Source organism: Lemur catta, chromosome 2, assembly GCF_020740605.2.
Source record: "Lemur catta isolate mLemCat1 chromosome 2, mLemCat1.pri, whole genome shotgun sequence".
Taxonomy (NCBI): Eukaryota; Metazoa; Chordata; class Mammalia; order Primates; family Lemuridae; genus Lemur; species Lemur catta.
The window spans coordinates 7,976,851-8,000,062 of NC_059129.1; the positions used below are offsets into that span (position 1 = coordinate 7,976,851).

The following is a 23,212-nucleotide window of genomic DNA, read 5'->3' on the forward strand; positions in this document are numbered from 1 at the left end:
TTGCTAGTCCGATGACCTTGGGTAAGGCCTCTTAACTCCCCAGCCTTTGTTTCTTTCTTTAAATGAGGATCATCCGTTCCTCGTTGGGCTACTATAAGGTCTAAGAAAAAAATCAAACACCCAGAGCAGTGCCTGGGTGCTGGGGTGTTTTGGTTGTAACTTACGACCACATGGCAGGCACTCAGAAAGTCCGAGCAGCCCACCCTTCTTCTAAACTCTATTGAGCGCCTGCTGCGTGCCAGGATTCATGTTCAGGGAGGCCAGGGCAACTGCATGTGGTATCTGGCCTTCTGGTTGCCCACCTCTCATGCTGACACTTCGCCCTTTGCTCTGGGATCTGGACCCTGCTGGGCAAAGGCTGCGTGGAGAGGGGGATTGAGGGGGCCCCCTGCTGGCGAAAACCCTCCCCATCCCTTGAGTGGATGACGATGCCAGCAATCCAGGGGACATGCTCTCGCATTCTGCCAGCTTTATTCTTCCGTTGAAAGCTCAAGGGAAAAGCCTGCACCCCAAAAGGAAGTGAAAAACGTTGAATACTGTCCCCTGGGGGCCTGAGGCCCCAGGTACCCACCCAGTGGGACCTCACCAAGCAGCTAAGAGAACCCCCACCGCAGCCAGCCGAGGGCTCGTGCACTGCAGGCTTCAGAAACGGCTGTTGAGCAAGTGAATAAATATCTTGGGCAAAAGCAGTGGCAGGAGCGGAGCTCCCCTTCCATCCCTTAGTGTGCCGCGGAGGTGTGCAGGAAGGTAGAGGATCACCCAGAGTCTCACGTCCCCGGAAACATTTTGAAAGCAATGGCAAACAGCCCCTCCTTGCTGTGTGTGGAGCAAGGGCAGTTTCCCCTGAGTTTCCTGCTGCTTGTTCTGTCCCAGCCAAGAATCTTGACCTTGCCAAGGAGCCGGAATTGTGGTCGGAGGTGAAGGAATTTGAGGTCTTTGGCAGCCTGGAGCTGGCTCAGGCAAAATCTCGAACTGTAAAGAGAAGAGAGGTGTGAGGATGTGCTAGGGGGTCCGGAGGAGAGGGGCCCCCCTGTTTCTCTCCCCTTTCAGAAAGAGCCAGCCTCACCCCCTGGATGCTGAGGCATGGACCCCTCCAGCTTAGGGGTCACAGAGCCCGGTGGGCCCCCCGCGCCCTCTGTAGACAGCCACCATTAGCAGGCGAGCTTGAAAATCTGCTTCCTTTCCAGTCTCTGTGTGGATGGGATCGTGAGTACGGCAATGGAAGCGGTGACACGGGGCTTCCGTGTCTCAGTCCTCACTTTAAAGGGGCTTCTAATGTTTCACTGTCAAGTGTGAAGTCCAGGGTATACAGCAAATACCCAAAGCTACCAGGTTAAGGAAGTTCCTTTCTATCCCTATCACTAAGAGAATTGTTTAAAATACGGATATTGGAGATTTTTAGTAAATGCCTTTTCTGGCATCTATTTTGATCATGGTTTGGTTCTTCTTCAGATATGTAATTTTCAGTAATGAACTAATTAGCAATTTTAGCAATTAGTAAATTAACTGATTTACTCAATGTAGGAACTATTCATTTTAATAACTTCTAGTTCCCTGCTGCAGTCTGAGTCCCTGGGGTTTGTCTACCACTGTCTGTGTGCTGGTCCCTGCACTTAGAATTTGTGTCTTTCAGAGCAACTTTTTTTTTTTTTTTAACAACTACAGTGTTCATAGCACAGTGTTTACGGTTGTATCACCTAGCATGGAGTGGGTGCTCAGGATATATACATTTTTTAATTTAAAAAATTTTAAATCGTAAAATACATATAAACATGAAATTTACCCTCTTAACCATTTTTAAGCTCGCGGCTCAGTCAGTAGTGTCGAGCGCTTGCATGCTGTTGTGCAACCCGTCCCCGGCCCTCTGGCCCACTCCACATCCTGCCAAACCAAAACTCCACACCCACTGAACAACCCGGTGCCGCTGCTCCCAGCTCCCGGCAACCGCTGTTCTACCCCCTGTCTCTGCGAACTTGGCTGCTCTAGGTACCTCCGGTAAGGGGGCTCATATGGTATTTGCCTTTTGTGACGGGCTTATTTCACTTAGCATAATGTCCTCAAGGTCCATCCGTGTGGTAGCATGAGTCACAAATGCCTCCTTTTTTAGGGCTGAATAATCCTTGAGAGTATGAATAGACCACATTTTGTTGATCTATTCAAATGTCAGTGGGCACCTGGGCCCCCTTCCGCCTTTCGGCTGCTGTGAATAATGTTGCTGTGAATATCAGTGTATACATATGTGTGTGAGACCCTGCTTTTAATTTTGGGGGGTATATACCCAGAAATAGAATCGCTAGATCATATGATAATTCTATGTTTTTGATGAGCCGCCATGCTGTTTTTCATAACCGCTGCACCATCCTACATTCCCGTCAACAGCGCACACGGTTCTGATTTCTCCACATCCTCCCTAGCGCTGGTTTTCTGTTTCAACTGTAGCCATCCTAATGGGTCTGAGATGATGTGTCTCAATGTGGTTTTGATTTGCATTTCCCTAGCGATTAGCGGACGTTGGGCATCTTTTCATGTGCTTATTGGCCATTTGCATATCTTTTTTGGAGAAATGTCTATTCAGGTCCTTTGCACAGTTTTAAATCGGGTTGTTGCTGCCTTGTGGGAGTTCTTTATATAGTCTGGACAGTATTAATAACTCCTTTTCAGATACATGATTTGCAAATATTTTCTCCCATTCCATAGGTTGCATTTGCACTGTTAACAAGTGTCCTTCGGTGCAGTCCCATTTGTCTATTTTTCCTTTTGTTGCTTGTGCCTTTGGTGTCACATCCAAGATATCATTGTCAAGTCCAGTGTCATGAAGCTTTCTCTGTGTTTTCTTCCAAGAGTTTTATAGTTTCAGCTCTTACATTTAGGTCTTTGATCCATTTTGAGTTAACTTTTGTATATGGTATAAGGTAACAGTCCAACTTCACTCTTTTGCATGTGGATACCTAGTTCTTCCAGCACCATTTATTCAAAAGACTGTCCCCACTGCATAGTCTTGGCACCCCTCTTGAAATCATGTGACCATGTATGCAAGGGATTATTTCTGGACTCCCTATTCTATTGGTCTATATCTTTATTCCAGCACCACACTGTTTTGATTACTGTAGTTTTGCAATAAGTTTTGAAACTGGTTAAGTGTGAGACTTCCAACTTTGTCCTTCTTTTTCAAGATTGTTTTGGCCATGTAGGGTCCCCCTTGAGATTCCATATACATTTTAGGATGGATTTTTCTATGATTGCAAAAAAAAAAAAAAAAGGCCATTGGGATTTTGATGGGATGACATTAAACCCACAGATCACTTTAAGTAGTATTGACATCTCTATGGATTAGAAGACTTATATCATTGACATGAGAGGCCTTTACATTTATTTGTGTCTTTAAATATTTTCAGCAACAATTTGTAGTTTTCAGTGTACAAGTTGCAACCTCCTGGCTAAAAGTTCATTCCTATGTATTCTTTTTGATGCTATTGGAAATGGAATTGTCTCATTTTCCTTTTTGGATTGTTCATTGTTAATGTATAGAAAAGCCACTGATTTTTGTGTTTTGATTTTGTATCCTGCCACTTTGTCAATCTTTAGGATTTTCTACATATAAGACTATGTCATCTGTAAACAAAGATAATTTAACTTTTCTAATTTGTATTTGTTGTTTTTTTTGGTTTTTGTTTGTTTGTTTGTTTTTTGCTTAATTTCTCTGGCTAGGACTTCCAGTATTATGTTAAACAGAAGTGGTAAAAGCAGGCATCCTTGTCTTATTGCTGATCTCAGAGGAAAAACTTTGTCTTTCATCATGAGTATAATATTAGCTATGAGTATTTTGTTGAGGTAGTTTCTTTTTTTTCTTTTTTTTTTTTTTGTTTCTGAGACAGAGTCTCGCTCTTTTGCCCTGGCTAGAGTGCCGTGGCGTCAGCCTAGCTCACAGCAACCTCAAACTCCTAGGCTCAAGCAATCCTCCTGCCTCAGCCTCCCGAGTAGCTGGGACTACAGGCATGTGCCACCATGCCCGGCTAATTTTTTTTCTATATATATTTTTAGCTGTCCAAATCATTTCTTTCTAGTTTTAGTAGAGACAGGGTCTAGCTCTTGCTCAGGCTGGTCTCGAACTCCTGACCTCAAGTGATCCTCCCGCCTCAGCCTCCCAGAGTGCTAGGATTACAGGCGTGAGCCACCGCGGCCGGCCTGTTGAGGTAGTTTCTTTCTATTCCTAGTTTCTTTTTAATCCCAAAGGGGTGTTGAGTGGAAAATGCTTTTCCTGCATCAATTGAAATGGTCATGTGTTTTTTTTCCTTCGTTCTGTTGATGTGTCATATATATTGATTTTTGTATGTTGAACCACCTTTGCATTCCAGGAATAAATCCCACTGGATCATGGTATATAATCTTGTTATTCTTTTATTGTCCACTAGTATTTTGCTGAGAACTTTTCTACATCTGTATTAGGGATACTGGTCTGTAGATTTCTTACAGTGTTGTCATCTGGCTTTGGTATCAGGGTAATGCTGGCCTCATAGAGTAAGTTTGGAGGTATTCTTTCTTCTTCAATTTTTTGGAAGAGTTTGAGGAGGATGGGTATGGATTCTTTAAATGTTTGGTAGAAGTCACTGGTGGTCCTGGGCTTTTCTTTGTCAGGTTTTTGATCACAGATTCAATCTCCTTGGTGGTTATAGTTCTGTTCAGATTTTCTATTTCTTCGTAATGCACTTATCTATTTCATCTAGGTTATCAAATCTGTTGGTATACAATTGTTTATACTATTCTCTTACCATTCTCTTTATTTCTGTAAAATCAGTTGTATTGTTTCTTCTTTCACTTCTGATTTTAGTTTTTTGAGACATCTTTCTTTTATTAGTCATTCTAGCCAAAAAATGTTTGTCAATTTTGTTGATCTTTTCAAAGAACCAAATCTTGGTTCTGCTGATTTTTCTCTTTTGCTTTTGTATTTCCTGTTTCTTCTGGTAGCTGTGGATTTAGTTCTTTTTCTAATAGCTTAAGATATAAACTTAGGTTGTTGGTTTGAAATCTTTCTTCTTTTTAAATATAAGCATTTGCATCTATAAATTTCCCTCATAGCGCTGCTTTTGCTGTAGTTTTGGTGTGTTGTGTTTTGTTTTCATTGGCATCAAGACATTCTCTATTACTTGTATTTTCTTTTATGACCCACTGGTTGTTTTGGAATGTGTGGTTCCCACACATTTCCAGTTTTCCTTCTGCTGTTATGATTTCAATCATTTAAAATATATTAAATCTTGCTTTGAGGCCTAACATATGTTCTTTCCTAGAGAATATTCCATGTGCACTTTTGAAGAATGCTGTTGGTTGGAGTGTTCTGCGTATGTCTGTTAGGTCCAGTTGGTCTATAGTATTGTTCAAGTCTTCCCTTTCCTTCTGGATCTTTTGTCTGGGTATTTTATTCTTTATTGAAAGTGAGGTATTGAAGTCTCCTACCATTATGGTAGAGCCATCTGTTTTTCCTTTCTGTCTTATCAGTGTTTCCTATATTCAGGAGCTCTGATGTTTGGTGTATAGGTTTTCTTTTAAATTTTATTCTTTTTTAGAGATGGGGTCTCTATCTCCCAGGCTAGAGTGCAGTGGTGCAGCCTCAAACTCCTGGGCTAGGGCAGTCTCCCCACTTCAGCCTCCTGAGTATCTGGGACTATAGGCGGGTCCCACTACACCTGGCTAGTGGTGCATATGTAACTGTTGTAACATCTTTTTACCTTAAGTCTATTCTGTTTGATATTAGTATAGCTATCCCTGCTCTTTTTTTGGTTACTCTCTGCACGGAATATCTATTTCTATCTTTTACTTTCAACCTAAGTGTGTCCTTAGGTCTGAAGTAAGTCTCCTGTAGAGAGCATACAGCTGGATCCTGTTCTTCATGTCTTTCGGGGAGTTTAATCCACTTCCATTTAGTTTCTCTGTATGTCTCACAGCTTGGGATATGTGCGAGCAGTGGGAGGTATCCCTGCAAGACAGTTTCACCTTATTCTCGGTGAAGCTTTCAGCCTTTATTTTAGGTGCTTTAATAGCTGTGTAGTGTTACCTCAGTTCCCTAAGGCTAGACATGTGCTTATTTGCCATCTGTATGTCCTGTTGGATGAAATGTCTCCATGTATTTTGCCCATTTTCTATATATCCCAGATATGAGTCCTCAGTCAGGTATATGGTTTGCAAATTATTTCCTCCCAATTTGTAGCTTGTCTTTCCATCCCCTTAACAGGGTCATTCACAGAACAAAAAATGTAAATTTTGATGAAGTCCCATTTATTTTTTCTTTTGTGCATAATTCTTCAGCAAGTACAAGTATGCTTTTAACTACAGATTTAGTTTATTTATATAGCTATGGAATTCTTTAGTTTTAACATTCTCAAGAGTGTCTTTCTGACATCTCAGTTGGATCTGGTGCTTTAAGTCAGTTTAGCTTTCGACTGAAGGTGTCTGCCTCAGGGGGTTCCAGACATTGTAGGTGATGGATGTTCAACTCCCCTAATGGCAGGTCTGTGGTTACAAATTTCCAGGAGGTCCCTTTATAGGGGACGCTAGACACTTAGCATGGCCGGGGGTGCATGGTGGTCTATGGGCCTCTTTTGTGTGTCTTCTCCCTTTTTTCTCTTGATCCTATTTCATTTCTTTCCTATTTAATTTCTCTTACCATGATTTCTTCATTGTGCTTTCCTTGGTTTACACCAGGGGTCAGCCAACCTTTTCTGTAGATGACCGGATGGGACCGGGATGTAAGTATCTGTGGCTTCCCCGGCCCCCACAGTCTCTTGCAGCAGGAAGGCAGCCCCCACAGTACGTAGATGAACACACGTTCCTTAGGTAAGTGCCCACTGGGGGTAAAGGCATTTCTAGTCAGATGAGTACTGAGAATGTATTTCATCTTTAATAATCGTTGAACTCGGTGTAAAATCGAACCTGACTCTTACTTTCTCTTAAGGCTTTAAAGATTCAGTCCGCTGTCTCGCTGCTGGTGGGAGATCAGTTGCCTCCCTGTTCTTCCTTGAAAGATCATCTCTTTTTCATCTTTGGTAGCTTTTAGGACATTTTGTTGTTTTTCTGCAAAATTCCATTCTGATGGGTCTTAGGATGGATTTACTCATTGCCTTTGGGACACACCACACTTCCTGACTCTATTTTTTCGTTCTTAATTTGTTCTTTTATGTCTCATCTTAGGCAGCTGCTAACTCGAGCATCTGAAGTCCACGCCTTCCCGGCTGGGCTTCCGCGTGGGAATGGTTCGCAGCACTGACTGGAAAGCCCCGGGCCAGACCTTCAGACCCCTAATGGCAGGCCTGTGGTTACAAGTCTCCAGGAGGTGACGTTACAGGGGAGTCTAGACACTTGGCAGGGAATGAGGGGTGGATGGTGGTCTTTGGGCCTCTCCTTTGCATATGACTTCGTTTTGACTCTTAGCTCCCTGTATGACAATTATTTGTCCTCCCTACAAGGGCTAAGAGAAAGGACTGGTTTTGCCTCTGAGATGGAAGGCAGAGGCCAAGCAAACGGGGCTGCTCACCGCACTGTGGAGGCGGGTCCAGGGGCACGGAGGCCCGGGCGCACAGGTGGGTGCAGGCAGTCGCCAGGTTGCAGGCAGGCCGGAGCGCCCGGGGGCCACAGCTGTCCTGGACGCACAGGCTGAGGAAGGGCTTCGGGTCCACCTGAAATCAGGACCCCCCCCCCCAGTCACTGCCCCTGCACTCGTGGGAAGGGCTCAGGGAAGGGCGTAGGCTAGAACAGAGCAAAGGCCTTCTGCCCCGTGGTCCCTCTGCTGAGTGGCCTCTGCAGGGGTCCAGGCCCAGCCTCACACTCACCACCCAGAAGCAGTTTCCCAGGGTGGAGCGGGGGTCCTGGAAGGCCAAGCAGGCGGGGCTCTGTTCTGGGCATACGTGCTGTGCCGAGTCTTCTCCGTGGCCTTGCAGTCACCACCGAGCTAATGGGGCAGACATGGGACTCAGGCTCCCCGTGCGTCAGCCTCAGCAGGACCCAAACCCCCATCCTGGCCCTAAGGAGAGTTCTCTGCAAGGCCAGCGGGCCACCCACTTCTCCCACGACTGGGGGACAAGAGGAGCCCACCCTGGGTGCTGCTCCGGTCCACACGGCCCGGTTTCCAGAGCTCCACCCCCAGCCACAGAGGCCACTGAGATGCAGGGGGAGGGAGAAAGGGCGGGGACCCTAGCTCACCTGCCAGGCCCGGCTGAGCTCCTCCAGGCTGCCGGCCACAGAGCCATCCGGCAGCATGAGCTCATTGCCTGCTTCGTTGTCATTGGTGCCCAGGAGCCCGGTGGATGCACCTGTGGGGCAGGGGGCACCCCGTGAGGGCCCTGGTCCTCCCCCACTGTCCCAGCCTGCGGCCAAGGGGCCCCGGGCCCCGTGTGAGCACAAGGCACACAGAGGGACTGCAGCATCCCACCCTGTCCTCCTGTCCTTGGCTAAGGAGACGGTGATCTCCCCCCCAGGGAGGAGGGGGCAGAAGGCTCCGTGGCTGGGAGCCACGGGAACAGGGAATTCACTGGGCCTGGCAGGTCCCTTAGAAACCAGGGCGGTAGCCATGAGGACGAGCTGCCCCGGCAGAATATACACGTCATAGTGCTAGAAACCAAGCCAGTGGCCACTCTGCCTTCACAGGTGCCACCACCCCTGGAGCAGGGACTGACCCGGAGTAGGGAGAGAGGGCCTTGGGGGTTCTGAGGCATCCAGGCTGTTCTCTTGCCTGTATCAGGTGTGAGGTCCCCAAGGAGCCCCTGGGCCTCCTGCCCTGGAAGCTGACCTCAGTCTGTCCCAGAGACGCCCTCCTGGGGCCCAGACCCACCGTGGTGCCAGAGGCCCAGGGTCAGGCTGCAGAGGCCGGGCCCGCATGTCACAGGAGACGGAGACCCCGTCGTTACTGGCCAGCTCGATCCTGGGGCCGCCTTCCTAGTCTTGGCAGGAGGCAGACTGAGGTCCGGGCAGCTGTCCGCAGGCAGGGAGGAGTTGTACAGCCTGTAGGTCTGGGGGCCAGACGGGGGCTGAGCGGGTCTGACCCCCTGGCTGGGCCACAGGCTTGAGAGTGCCAGCTCCTTGGGCGACTGGTCGGGTGGACACAGGTCTCAAGGGGACATGCTCACCTTCAGGCTGGGGTAGAGGATGAGGGTCACACCGTCCAGCTCCACAGTCCGGGCCCCGAGCCCTGAGCCCACCCGGCTCAGCGTCAGCGAGAACGTGTTGTGAGTGAAGTCCTTGGCCAGCAGGAGGCTGCCGCACTGGGCACCGAGGCCCCACACCTGGCCGTCGAAGGTCACCACGTGCTCGGCTCCAGCCACCACCGCGTGGTCTGGGAAGAAGGGCCCAAAGGCCGGGTCAGTGGGACTCACTGCCCCAATGCCTGTGGGGCAGCCCGGGCCCCAGGGAGCCCAGCCCGGCTTCCAGATGACTCGAACTCCAGGGGCTCCCCAAGCGAAGGGGCTACAGGCAACTCAGCAGTCAAAGGGACGAAGCACTGAAGCTGCTCCCTCCTGGGCACATCTTGAAAACGGCAAGTGAAACAGCTGCCACAAACGGTCACCTAGGATTCTGTTCATATGAAGTGTCCAGCGCAGGCGAACCCAGAGACAGAAGGTAGATGGGCGGTTGCCAGGCTTTGGGGGGCACAGGAAGGTTGGGGCTGCAGGGTTTCTTTTGGGGGTGATGAAAAATGTCCTAATATTGGTGGCTTGTAGTATATACATAGAGGTGAGCTACCATCACCACCATGCAATTGTGCACTTGAAATGTGTGAATTGTATCTCTACAAAGCCATTGAGGAGGAGAAAGAAACTTGAAGTCTTTTTACAAAGTATATGGCCAAAGACTCCATCAAATACCAGGTAGGTGCCCCACGGACCTAGCCCTGCCCTCTTCAAGGTGGGTGAAAGATGGCCCGAGCAGGCCCGTGCTGTGGCTTGGGGGTGTGTGTGGCCAGGGCAGGGCAGGGCCCCAGGGTCAGAGACAGGCCCAAGGCCACACACATCTTGAGGAGCAGGCTGTTTTCTACAACATCAATGTGCTGCCTGGACACAAAGGGACTCCAAGGCAGCACCTCCCTGCCCCAAGCCTCGGCATGGGGCCTGCTCTGATCACCCACTCCTCCTGCGTAGACTCAAGATCTCCCCTGCATCAAGGGCTTGGGCTCAGACAGCACATGCTTGTCACCCAGAGGAGCAAGCCCTGTTGCTACTTGCATTTCACAATGGAGGAAACTGAGGCCCAGGGAGGTTAGCAGGCTCGCCTGGTCACACAACAAGCAAGGGTGGGACACAAATGCCCCAGAGCCACATCTGGTCCCAGCACTGCCCTGTGCTACAGGCCCTGGCTGGTGAGTCTGGACTCAATTAGTGGCCGGCTGGCTGTAACCGGAGGTCTGCTCTCACAGGGCCCAGCGGGAGGGAGCTGGCCTGGAGCCCCCAGCCGATCGCCCTGCCCCTCGGCTGGGGCCTAGGCTCAGATCTTACAATATTCTGGACAAAAAGCAGGACCTGGAGGCCCAACTCTAGTCCCAAGCACCTTAGGAAGTCCAGTAATCTCAGGGCCCTGCATGCTGGTTTCCTGTGCAACCAGGGACCCATCTGTGCCCCCCAGGGCAGGACTCACACTCCAAGGGGCTGTCCAGCAGGTGGCGTCTGAGCCGGTAGTACGCGGCCGGCAGGTGGGCCCGGGACAGCTCTCAGAGCGGCCGCAGCAGCTTCTCCTCCACCAGGTAGCTGGTCACCTGAGCCAGGCCCAGGGGCTCGTCCCCCGCAGGCAGCAACGGCAACGTCACCACCACGGAGCAGTTCCTGGAGGGACACAGAGGACAGGTTGCTGTGCCTGTGTGAGCCTCGTCCCCTTAGCAGCAGAGTGGCGATTCTCGGGTCCAAAGCAAAACCACTTTGAGCATCGCAGTGATGCAGGGAGCACTGGAGCCCCTCCGCAGTGGGGGACTGTGTTTGGGGAAATAGCGTGAGGACAGACACTGGGCATAGAAACACGGCCCTGTTCTGAGGCCACAGTGGCCGAGCTCATGTGCCCCACCCCCAGGGGCTCGGGTCAGCATGGGGTGGAGACTGTGTAAGGTACCAAGGTCGGGGCGAGGCCAGCATCCGCCACGGAGCCGAGCATGCAGCAATAGGAGCTCAAGCTGACCTGTGGGGCCCGAATGAGCAGGGAGACCCCCAGCTCCCATCAGAGGTGGAGTGGGAAGAGGAAGGCTTCACTCTCTGGTGCTGGGGGAGGCACAGGGGGCTCATCTACCTTCCAGGAAGCCCAGAATGTGCAGATTGGGGCAAGAGGCAGCCTAGGAGCCCTCGCTGCTGCTGGAATATCTCTTACAGCACCTCCACCCAGTGGGGACCGGATCCCACACACTCGCCAGGTAGCCCCTTCTGTTTTCAAGCTACCCCTGCCTGGGAAATCTTTCTCCACCCACATCAAACCCCACCTGGGGTGTGGCTCTTCCCTCGCTCGGCTTACTTGCTGATGGCAAGAGCCATACCTGCCACCCCACGGGATTTTTATATGGTGCCTTTTACCTGTGACCTATTTTACAGATGGGGAAACTGAGGCACAGGGAGCATCCAGGGTGGCCCTAGTTGGAGCCAGAGCTCTATGCCCTGCCAAACCTAAAACGTTTACGATCTGACCCCTTGCTGGAAGGTTTGCTGACCCCGGTGTGGCTGACTCACAGTGTCCCATCCCCCACCCACCCCAGTAAAACATGAGCTTCCTTGGGGCAGTGCTCGCTCTGCAGCTCCTGCAACGGGGCCTGCATAGACAATGAGCCTCAGTTTCCTCCTCTGTAAAATGCAGGTGGAAAGGGCCTGCGTGGCAGCGGGGGTGGGAGAAGGTGCAGCACCACACCCGGCCCGGGGCAGGAGCAGGGAAAACATCAGTCCCGAGTTACCTGGCCGAGAGGCTGTACAGGTCCAGCAGGGGTTTGCAGCGCCTCCGCAGTGCCCGCGACAACGTGGCTTCGGCCCGAGACAGCACGGCGTGGGCAGCCTGCAGAGGGAGGGGCAGCGAGAGCCGTCAGGTCTCCGTCCTCACCGGCCGGCTGCGTCCCACCCCTCCCCGCACCCCCCCCGCTTCAGGATGTCCTTCATGGCCCCCAGGGCCGCCCCGACGGGCCTCCCGGGCACCCAGGCCTGCAGCCCCTGCAGGGCCTCCGCGCCCGCTCCTGCCACACCTCGTCCAGGGGCCACAGCGTCACCTCCAAGTAGGCGTCCTTCAGCGTGGCCAGGGTCCCTGCAACAGGCAGCCGCCACTCAGCGTGAGGCCTCCGGGCAGGAAACCCAGCCAGCCCCGGCCTCGGGGAAATGGGCCTGCTGCCAGGACTAGGACGGCGGGACAGGGGACAGAATTAGGGCGTCGGACACCAGAGACGCAGCCGAGAGCGAGCGGCGGGCCGGCTCCCAAGGGCGGTCCTCGGCTGCTGCCGGGAACCCGGGTTCCAGCAGGCTTCTCACCGGCCCCGGGACGGGGCAGAGGGGCTCCCGGCACCTCACCGTGTGCACGCGCCATGGCTGTGCGGGGACGCCCGCTTTCACTGGGGGAGTCGGGAATTCGGCTACGTGCCAGGCGGCAGCCCCCGTCACAACCCTGGGTGCTGGGTCTCTCGTGGGCTCCCCAGTGGACATTTGCCACGTGTTGTCACGACTCAGTGCTGGGGGGAATCAAGTGTCCCATGTGCGACTTCACCGGGAGAGGACGCTGACACCCGGGGCTCCGGGGCCTTTCTCTGCACCACAGCCCAGCCCCGAGCCGACCGTGCACAGAGTCCTGGGAGGCCACCGAGCCCATCACTGCCCTGGGGTGGCCCTGGGGACTCTGGCACAGCAGGGACCTAAGCAGGGGGATGAAGGGAGACAACACATAACCAGTCCAGCACAAGGGGTGCCCTCCTTGGCCCTGGGCCAGGTGCCAGCCCCGCCAGGAGGCCACGCGGAGCAGCAGCTGTTTACCACACGGGACACGGCCTTCGACAACCCCACGCCACACCGTGCTCAGCACGGAACCAGCACCAGGCCCCGGGGTCCCAGGGCGGTGGGTCTCGCAGAAACAAGGCTGTGGACTCGAGAGAAACCAGGCGGAGAACTAAAGATACTTAGGGACCAGGCCCGAGGGCCACGAGCTTCGAGACCTATGAGAATGGAGACGGCAGACCGAAGGGAAACAAAGGCTGTGGGTCTGTAAGAAACAGGGCAGAGTCTAGACCAAGGTGGGCTCCAGGCCCCCAGGAACCGAGGCAGCCCTTCTGGCTGAGACAGGGCCCCGGGCCCAGGAAAGGGCAGGGGCTGGGGGGCCAGGGGGAGGTGTGGGGAACGGGGTCCTGCCCTCTCCCCCACACTCACGGTCCAGCTCGTTCCGCAGCTGCTCCAGCCCCCCCTGCAACCGCGCCAGGTAGAGGGGCAGGTGGTGGGTCAGCACCTGCCAGGCCAGGCTCCGGCCCCACAGGGTGGCCGCCACGTGGCTGCTCGCCTGCACGGTCCCCCGTCCCGCCTGGGACAGCTGCAGGAGGAGGCCCGCCACGCCGTCCAGGGTGCCTGCCGGCTGCACCTGGGCAGGGAAACTGAGGCAGGATCAGTGCGGAAGTCCAGGGGGGCGGGGCCTCCATGCAGAGCCCTCCACCCCCCTCGCATTCCCCAACGTGGTCTATACCCACCCAGTGCCGGAACCGTCTCACATAGGCGTCCACACCTAGAATCTTCTCCTCCAGCTGGGCTTGTACCTGGGACCCAATTGCTGCAATCCTGGACTGTGGGGACAGAGGAACCGGCTGGGGGCTCCCTCAGGAATGAAGTGGTTAGAAGGTTCTCGGTGCCAGTGGCAGGGGCCTGAGAGCGTGTGGGCCACCCCCTGGGGCTGTCAGTTTGGGTACTGCTGGAGCCAAAGGGCTCGGGGTTCCGGCATTGTAGTCTCTGCCAGGGAGGGAACATACCCCCTCTCCCCTGTCCCCAGCCCTCTCACCTCCACACGGCCCAGCAGGGTCACCTGGCAGCCGTGTGCGGCCAGAAAGAGGCTCGGGTTGGCAGCCTGCAGGGTCAGGCGTCCCAGGGGCTGGACAAACTGCCGGTGGTCCTGGAACAGGACCTCCACCTCGGCTGTCTGCCTCTGGGCACATGCCCTCAGCCTCACACTCTCTTCTCTGATCCCTGGGGCCAGGAAGGAACCTGCTGTCACACCCACAACTTCTCAATCTGCCTCCCAGTTGCCCACTCCTCCTCTACTCCACCACCTTCTGTAGCTCCCCATTGCCCCAGGCAAAGCCTCAAGGCCCTAGCATTTGGGGGCCTTGAACTGTGCCACCTAAATCAACCTCCTGAGCCACCTAAAGCCCCCCCACCCTCCTCTGGCCAGGCCAGGCCAGCCAGACCTGACCCAGCCTCACCTGACAAGGCACAGTCAGCTGCGGATGGCATGAGGCCCCAGCGGGGTTTACTTTGACTTCTGTCCTTTCTTGGGCCAAGTTGGGCCCTGCCCCAGCTAGCTGAGCTGGGACCCGGCCACCACTCACCTTCCTCGTGGGCCACAGAGTCCTGGAGACAGCTTGGGACCCGGGAGAGAGACAGCTGCGCTTTGTTATCCATGTTGTCCACGTTCCCCTCCAGCCGGACCAGGCTTTGAGAAGCTGAGGTAGAGACGCGGCCCCGCAGGCCAACGCGCTGAGCTTGGGGACCGTGGAGCTGGGGGCGGGGGCAGAGGCCTGAGTGGGGCCCCACACCCCCCACAGGGCTCGGAGTCCCCACCCATGGCAGAAAGTGCTTGTGAAAATACCCAGTTGGGAGCCCAGGCCACCCTGAGAAACACCCGATCCCCTGGTGTAGATGAGGACACAGAGGCTGCTTGTGGAGCTCACGTGGCCCGGCAGGGGCAGAGGGGGCGTTGGGACCAACTCTTCCCTCCCTGCTTCCCTGGGCTGCCCAGAGGGGGACAGAGCAGACGGGGCCACCAGCAGTAACAGCAAGTGCTTATGCAGTGGCTATTTTATATCAGGCACCGGGCTGAGTGACCTGCACACACCAACACACACGGCCCTTGCAATACTGTCCCGTGGGAGGCAGGACGGGTGCGACGTTATTATCCACTGTACAGGTAAGGAAGCACACGGCAAGAGGTGGAGCAGTGTCAGCTAGGAAGAGGCTGGGCTGGGGTCATACTAGGCAGTCCAGCTGCCGCCTGTCGCTTAGGGGAAGGGCTGGATGGCGGTAGGCGATGGGGCCAGGCCCAGGGGGTCCGCGTGCTGCCCCCACCCAGAGAGCGGCGCCGGCCTGCAGTTCTGAGGGTGGCCAGGAGATGGCGGGGCTGCCCAGGCGGTGGGCACCTGCAGGCCAGGGAGGACCCAGAGGGAATTCGGGGCGGCATCCCCTGGGGCGGTCAGCCCCGTCCTAGGCACCCACCTCCAGCTCCCCGGAGGAGTCAGGCGAACGGGGCCTGCTGTGGTTTCGGAGGGTCAGGCCGCGGTCTGGGGCCGGGGCGAGGCCCAGCCGGCAGCGGGAGTGGAGGAGGAGCCCACCCCGGCCCAGGGTGTGGCCCCCGGACAGCCAGACAGCCTGGACGAAAGGGTCCGGGGGTCAGCGGGGGTCAGCGGTCAGGGAGGGGCAGGGGCGGCCCCTCCTCGCCACCCCTCACACCAGCCTGATTCGGCAGCTGCAGGCCCCCGGCCCCTCCTCCGCACGGCAGCAGACTGGCTTCCAAGAAATGCAGCCCAGATGGTGGCCCCTGCCTCCCCCCTGCACTTAGAAGACAAAACAGTGTCCTTGGCAGGGCCTGGGGACTGCGCTGCCCCCTTAGCCTCACCTTGCTCGCTCCGTAAGGGCCACCCCCTGTTCCTCAAACTCCCTGAGCACGGTCCCGCCGCAGGGCCTTTGCACCGGCTGTTCCTGCTGCTGGGCTCGCACCCAGCGGGGAGGCGCCTGCACTGCCCCGCACCCTCTCCCTGCTTCCTTCCCACACAGCATCCACCCGGCTGAGCGCTGACTGGGGCCCTTGTTTGTTAACGTGCGACCCCGGAGGCACCACCTGCCTGTCTCCTTCACTGTCCAGGTCCCCGCACCTGGGGTGGGCCTGGCACCAGCGTTTTCTGAATGAACGGGTGGCTGGGTAAGGGGTGGGACACTGTGGTTTGTGGGCCAAATCTGGCTCACCGCCGGCTCCTGCGCACACAGTGCGACTGGAATTCAGCCCCATGGATCCATTTCCTTGCCGGCTGCAGCCGCTTTCACAACGCAGCGGCACAGTTGTGTGGCTGCAGCACCGCATGGTCCACAAAGCCTAAAATATTTACATCTGTCCTTTTACAGAACAGTGTGTGACCCTCCGGGAGGCAGGAGGGATGGGTGGATGGACAGACAGATGGAAGAACCAGCCAAGCAAGCAACTCACACACCCAGGAGGAGGGGTGGGGGGAAAGGGGTCCCAACGCTTTACCTGCACCGAGGACAGTCACAGCGACTCTCGTTCACGTGCCGGGCACCGGGCCAAGCACCCCTGCGCCCCAGCTCTTACCTCTCACATGTGTCCTGCACCCTGGGGTCTGCTGCACCTGCCATTGCTCAGGCGACACACTCGGGCTCAGCGAGGAGACGAGCCTCGCCCACTCACCCAGCGAGCAAGCGGCAGAGCCCCACGCTGGCACCCGGCTGCCTCGCACGCACCCCTGCACTCTGCGGGCGCCATCGTCCCCTTGCCCCCTCACCAGGGTCCCCGGTCCTCCAGCTGTCCCTCTCCAGGGGCAGACTCACCCTGGGCAGGCCACAGAGCGTAGTCCGTCTGCACCTCCCCCCGAAAACTCCGCCTGGTGCAGGAGGCCGTGGGGACGTGCTCCAGTGTGACCTCCACGAGGATCTTGTCTGGCTGGGAGGGCCGATGCCTCTGGAATGAGAGCGCACGTGGGCCAGGGGCTTAGCACACGAGAGAGTGCCCACGGCCAGCTGTAGGCTGAGACCCTCCCCCAGAAAGAGCAGGTGCCAGAAATCCCACCATTGTCGCCGTCAGCAGCCAGAACAGCCCCTTAGGCTCTGGGGCAGGATCTTTGCTGTGAGCACTTAGGGGGCTAGGCCTGAGGGTCCCAGGGCCCAGGTGGAAGCCCCAGAAGGAGAAAGAGGTTTCAGAGCCAGCTGTCCCCACGTCTCTATGGCCTGGGTCCTGCCCCATCACAGGCCTGGGCAGGCCATGATGCTGGGGGAGACCTGGCCCCTGACACCTCTGGGAACCTGGGCTCCCAACCTCCCCCATCCCCTCCTGAGAGCCCACTAGTGTCACCGGCTCCTTCCTGTGGTCCCCTGCATCTCCCACAAGTTCGTATTGAGGTTAAGGAAAGGAAGGGAAGAGGGAAGGGAGGAAAGAAGGGGGGAATAAGCAGAGAAAGCTCTTTCCACTGGCAGCAATGCATTTTCAAAAATAATAGAAAATCACCATTCGGCAGCCAGCATCAGAACAAATAATAGATTCCGTCAAGAACCATCAGTGGATACTAAAACTGGGCGTTCAAAATTTGATGAGAACACAGAATATGTACACGATCTCAAAGTATCTCATCACAAATTACTTACCAATCACAAAAGAGAAAAATTAACACTTTGCAGTGAAACCTGGCAGATAGCACCTTAATCAAGTGATCAAAGCTAACGTCACCGTGACTGGACAGACAGACACCACGTGCCTCCCAAGAGGAGGTCACCTCGCTTCCGTGGTATCCTGTCCGCAAGGGTTCTTGAAAGTAGGCGTGAGGACACATTCGGCAAACCCAGATGGAAGGATATTCCACAACACGACTGCCCTGTGCTCTTCAAGATGTAAATATCACAAAAGAGAAGGGAACACTGGGCAACTGTCCCAGGATAAAAGAGACTAAAGCAACACATGATTCTTGATTTTCTTTTACTATTAATGACATTATTGGGACAATTAGTAGAATCTGAAAAAAAGTCTGCAGATTAGACAACAGCATTGCATACATGTGAAGTTTCTGATGTTGATGACTGTGCTGTGGGGCATACGAGAATGCCTATTTTTAGGAAACAAACACTGAACTATTTAGGGGTAAAGAATCATCGTGTCTGCAACTTAGGAAAACAGAGTTCAGGAATAAAATATTATACATTGCATATATATAATAAATATATATGTACATAGAAAATAAACATGAAAATGATACAGCCAATGTAAAATGTTAGTAACTGGTGAATCTGGGCAGAGGGTTTATGGGATTCTTTGTACTATTCTTGCAACTTTTCTATAAGTCTGAAATTACGTCAAAACAAAGTATTAGAAAAAATATGCTTGGGACACCCTGCACCCAGTTCTCCCTCTTGGAGATATACAATGGCCATTAGCATGTTAAAGGCTCTGACAAGTCCTGCATAAGGAAACCTGCTCAGTTTTTAGTTAGCAGGGGAAGATTCTCTTTGTCAGAATGCATATTAATTTCTCACAAAGTAGTATCATCTATACGCCTTTCTCTAAACCCATCTGTACTCCAGCGTGAGACGCTGGAAGTGAACATCGGTGGACTTGCACGGAATTTAACCTCCCCTGTGGTTCCACAGAAAGTGCTTGCTGGAGACTGGCACTGCCCCTGCCCCCGCAGCGTTCCCCAGGCCCTCACCCTCTCAGAGCATCCCCTTCTGTTTCAGCTTGCCCATGAGGGTCAGAAGGTGGGGCGCCGCGGCCCAGCCAGCCACCGTGTGCTGGGCTCAGCTCCACAGGGTCAGGACCTGGCCTCCCCTCTACTGCTCAGAAGCCTCGAGGCGAAGCTGTGCTGAGTTCTGGCCCAGCAGTGCCTTGGAAAACAGCCAGGTCCTAGGAGGGAAAGCGGTTGGGACATAAAGGGTGGCGCCACTAAAATAATACCATTCATTGGTTTCTCTTTTTGCACTGGCTACCAGGAAGCTCAGAGCCAAATCTTAAGCTCAGCTCTAGAAAACGTAGAGGATCTCATGGCACACATTTTATTTATTGATGCCACTTTGAACACCTTTCCGTTTTTCCTATTTTCCCTTTCCCCTACAGTCCTCAAGTATTTTTTAAAGATCTAGAACAAGGGTTGGCAAACTACAGCTTGTAGGCCAAAACCAGCCCACCACCTGTTTTTACAAATAAAGTTTTACTGGAACTCCATCCTATTCATTTATGAATTGTCGGCGATGTTTTTGTGCCACGGTGGCAGAGATGAGTGCTTGTGACAGAGACCATATGGCCCACAAAGCTGAAAATATTTACCAGCTGGCCCTTTACTGAAAGCCTGCCAACTCCTGACCTAGGAGAAAATACATTTTCATAATCCTCAAATCCTTTTCAGATTGGGGATAAGGAGGGGCAATTGGACAGATGGATGGACAGATGGACAGCCGGCCAGCTGTGGCTGGTAATTCTGGGGACAAGGTTATCGAGCACCACATCCACAGCCGTGGGTCACCTTCAAGTCATGCCAAAGCTGGAAAAAAAGCTGGAATTATGAAAGAAATATTTAATGGAGACCCAGTTTGTGCCAGAACATTCAGTAGTAGCAGAAGATTCAGAGTAGCAGTGTGATGTTATGATAAAAAGTGATAATAATTGTTATCTGCCATTTCTCACCGGAAAAAAAAATCATAATAATTGCCCCCAACTCCTGACACAGAGCTCCTGGGTGACAGGAGTGCCTTCTGTTCTAAAAACTGCCCCTACCCGATGACAGAAGTGCCGGGCACGAGTGTGGACAGGCAGCGGGAGCAAGGCGGGCTGCTTCCCGCTACACGAGCAGCAGTGACGGCGCCAGCTACCGAGCACGCCTGCTGGCCCCGGCTCGGGACTCGCACGCCGCGCTCAGTTAATCCTTAGCAGGTGGAGAAACTGAGGCACAGAAGGGCAGCGTGGTCCCACCGGCGGCAGCGGCAGAGCAGTGGGCACAGCGTATGTGAACACACAGTCGGGGATGACACGAGGGTCGTGCACATTCCCTGTGATCTCTGCGGATTTCTGTTGCATTCTTTGTACGTCATTATGATCCTTCAAGTCGTCTACACTGAATGCTCTCATAACCAAAAAAAAAAGGAAATAAATAGAAGATAAAAGTGAGAACCAAATGCCACCCCCCTTTCATGCCCTCAGTGCCGTCAAAGCAAGACTGATGCCAACGGGGCTAATGTAGGCATTGTCTCAGAGTGACAGAAGAGGGGACCTCAGGGTGATGATGTCCCATCTCCCAGGCCACCAGCCCTTTGTCCTCAGTGACCCTCTGTCCCCTCGCAGGCCACCTGGGGACCATTACCTTGCTGGGGTGATATTGCCAGACAGCTGCAGCTGCACAGCCGCGGGGGCCCTGAGGACTGCCTGGTGGAGGAGGACACTCATGGGCCAGCCCCGGGTGCTCCTCTGGGCGTCCTGGCTGGTGTCGACCTCCAGCAGAACCGGCTCCCGGCCAGACGCGTGCACAGACAGGGACCCGCTGAGGCTGCGCGCCTTGTGGCGCCCGGCAGCCGCCTGCACCTGCGGGGAGGCAGGGGAGGGCTCAGAGGCAGAGCAGGGATGGGGAGGGTCTGTGGGAGCCCAAGTGGGAGGACAGCGCCCTCTCCAGGAAGCCCTCCGAGCCTGCTCTGAGCACTCGCCTGGCACAGCAGGCAGCAAGTGCTGTGGAAGAGAAATCAGCCAGAGAGGGAAAGGTGGGACAGCCCACCCCGGCCCAGGAACAGTCTCACCTTGTCCCTTCCTCCATGTGGAAAGTGAGAGCTCCCATCACAAATGGGGAAACTGAGGCTCGGAGAAGGTCACACATGCCACCTGGGCCTGCCTGGCACTGCAACACGTGCTGGGGCCTGAAGGCAGCTGGCGGGGAAGCAGAGGACCCCTTTGCAATTCAGTCACAGAGCAGGATGCCCGAGACAGTGCCCCTGGGAGCCGGAGGACCCAGAGCTCCTGGAGTTCAAAGGGGCTGGTGTCTAGCACGCAAGGAGCGGCCACAGCAGGCCACACCTGGCCAGGCCCAACTGGGCTACTGCGGGGAGCTGTGGGCACAGGAGCAGGGAGGACCGAGGCTCCCCCAGTTCCCTGGGACCTGAGACCCTCCCTGGCCTGGGCCTCAGTTTCCCCACCTACAAAGCTGGTTCAGCCCCACGGTTCTCAGCTCAGCCTTTGCATTACAACCGCACGGAAAGCCTTTAAAAGTCCGCCTGGTCCCTCTATGGAGGACCGATAAACTGCGGCGCATCCAGACAGTGGAACATTACTCAGCGCTGAAAAGAACTGTGCTATGAAGCCGGGAAAGGACACGGAGGAACCCTAAATGCATGTCACTAAGTGAAAACTGCCAATCTGAAAAGGCCACATACCGTACAGTTCCAACTCTGTGACGTTCTGGAAAAGGCAAAACTACAGACACAGTAAAAAGACCCACGGTGCCAGGGGTTGCGGATGGGGAGGGGTGACCAAGAAGAGCGCAGGGGATTTTTAGGGCAGTGAAACTGCTCTGTGTGACGCTGCCACGGCAGATAGGTGACATCATAGTTGTCCAAACCCACAGAATGCACACCACCAACCGTGAGCCCTACTGCCAACCCCGCACTTTAGTTGCCGATAACATGTTAACATGGGTTCGTGAGTCACAGCAAACGCACCGCACCAGTGCGAGACTGTGTGTGGCAAAGGGAGACACGTGGGAACTCTCTGCACCTTCTGCTCAGTTGCTCTGCAAACCTAACACTGCTCTTGAAAGATACAGTCTATCAATTGTTTTAAAAATATGTCTGGGGACACCCCCTGCCCCGCTGCCCCTTGACCAGTCAACTCAGCATCTCCGGGCTGGGACACAGGTGGGTCCTAAAACCTCTCCAGGGATTCCCACGTGCGACTCAGGTTGAAAACGTCCAGGCTACATGAGTGCGTCACCCAGGTGGCCTCTGTGTGCCCCAGGGGTCCCGTGGAGCAAGTATCCTCAACAGGGGTGACAATGACAAAAACTGGTTCTTGGAGGGTGGGCGAAAACCTCCTGCCCTTTTAATGCATAAGCCCGGAGATGCACACGGCTCGTAAACAGAAACATGGTATACCCGGGAGTTAGAACTTCCTGGGGGAAGGGGATTAGGGAAAAAACGTCTGAAAAGGCTTCACAGAAGGTGACAACAAAAATAAGGATGAAAGGCACGGGTGTAGACAGGTCCCTTGGAGTAGGCAGTTCAAGAGTGGACAGAGGCTGGGAAGGGAACCCCCACCTGTCCCCACTCAACCGCGGGGGCAACGTGAACAAAGGGCCGTTTTAAAAAATCACAACGCTTGAACCCGTGAAGTGAGCCAGCATCCAAGCTTCGGGGACCCGCACCCTGCTCCGCGACGAGGTCAGGGGGCAGCGTGGGCTCGAGCCAGAAGCCCTGGGTTCCCGGCCAAGCCCCGGCTCCCCCCGTGTCTCAGACCCTCGTCCACGAAAGGGTCCGGCGGCGGCCCCCTCGCCGCAGCGTGACGGAGCGTCCCCGGGGGGAGCCAGGGGAAGGGTTCGGGGCAGAGCCCGGCACACGTTAAACACCCCCAGACGCGTCTCCTGTCACATCGGGGTAACGTGACAGCACCTCCTCCAACCCAAGAGGCCAGCGGCTCCCGGAAGTGCCACGATTTTACCAACTGCCAGAAAAGTGAAAAGGCTGCCAGGGGAACGATGACGTGTGTCAACGCCAGGGAGCACTCTGACTTCAGAGATGTCAACACGCGAGGACACCTGCCTCTGGGAATCGTCAGCTCAGTCCATTCAGAGCCACTCTCGGGCTCCATTCAAGATTTTTTTTTTTTTTTTTTTTTTTTTGAGACAGGGTCTCACTCTGTCACCTGGGCTGGAGTGCCGTGGTGTCAGCCTAGCTCACAGCAACCTCCAGCTCCTGAGCTCAAGCCATCCTCCCGCCTCGGCCTCCCAGAGTGCTAGGATCACAGGCGTGAGCCACCGCGCCCGGCCCTCCATTCGAGTTTCATCACCTGTTTACATTCCATGTCCCCTACTCCCCGGCCCAATTCCTGTGCACACACTGCCTGCTCGATGAAGCAACAAACTCAGGGGTCTCTAGGCCCCCGGCCCTGGGGAACCTCCCACCTGGGCGTCTTTCTCCATCTCTTTACTTCCTTGCAGAGTAAAACCCTTCCATGTTTTTACCCCATACTGGGCCAAACATCCTTGGTTGAAAGAGCCTTCTCCAAGAATTACATACATGGCATCTCCCCCCAAACCCAAACACAGGACAAGGTTTGCAGGAAAATT

General features: G+C 54.4%; 1 protein-coding gene across 1 annotated transcript in view; it reads right to left on the reverse strand.

Annotated features, from left to right (window-relative positions):
- Positions 1-955: 955 nt before the first annotated feature.
- LOC123631984 overlaps positions 956-23,212 on the reverse strand; it is a 56,114-nt gene continuing 33,857 nt past the window's right edge. Inside the window, 23 exon segments of the mRNA XM_045542121.1 lie at positions 956-972; positions 1,067-1,135; positions 7,526-7,667; positions 7,821-7,903; positions 7,906-7,939; positions 8,191-8,300; positions 8,819-8,855; positions 8,857-8,912; positions 8,915-8,996; positions 9,114-9,319; positions 10,615-10,799; positions 11,903-12,000; positions 12,185-12,243; positions 13,344-13,554; positions 13,661-13,753; positions 13,966-14,150; positions 14,513-14,681; positions 15,396-15,567; positions 15,796-15,941; positions 16,052-16,094; positions 16,694-16,898; positions 18,638-18,798; positions 20,249-20,466. Of these exon segments, the coding sequence (XP_045398077.1) occupies positions 956-972; positions 1,067-1,135; positions 7,526-7,667; positions 7,821-7,903; positions 7,906-7,939; positions 8,191-8,300; positions 8,819-8,855; positions 8,857-8,912; positions 8,915-8,996; positions 9,114-9,319; positions 10,615-10,799; positions 11,903-12,000; positions 12,185-12,243; positions 13,344-13,554; positions 13,661-13,753; positions 13,966-14,150; positions 14,513-14,681; positions 15,396-15,567; positions 15,796-15,941; positions 16,052-16,094; positions 16,694-16,898; positions 18,638-18,798; positions 20,249-20,466 (2,781 nt within the window).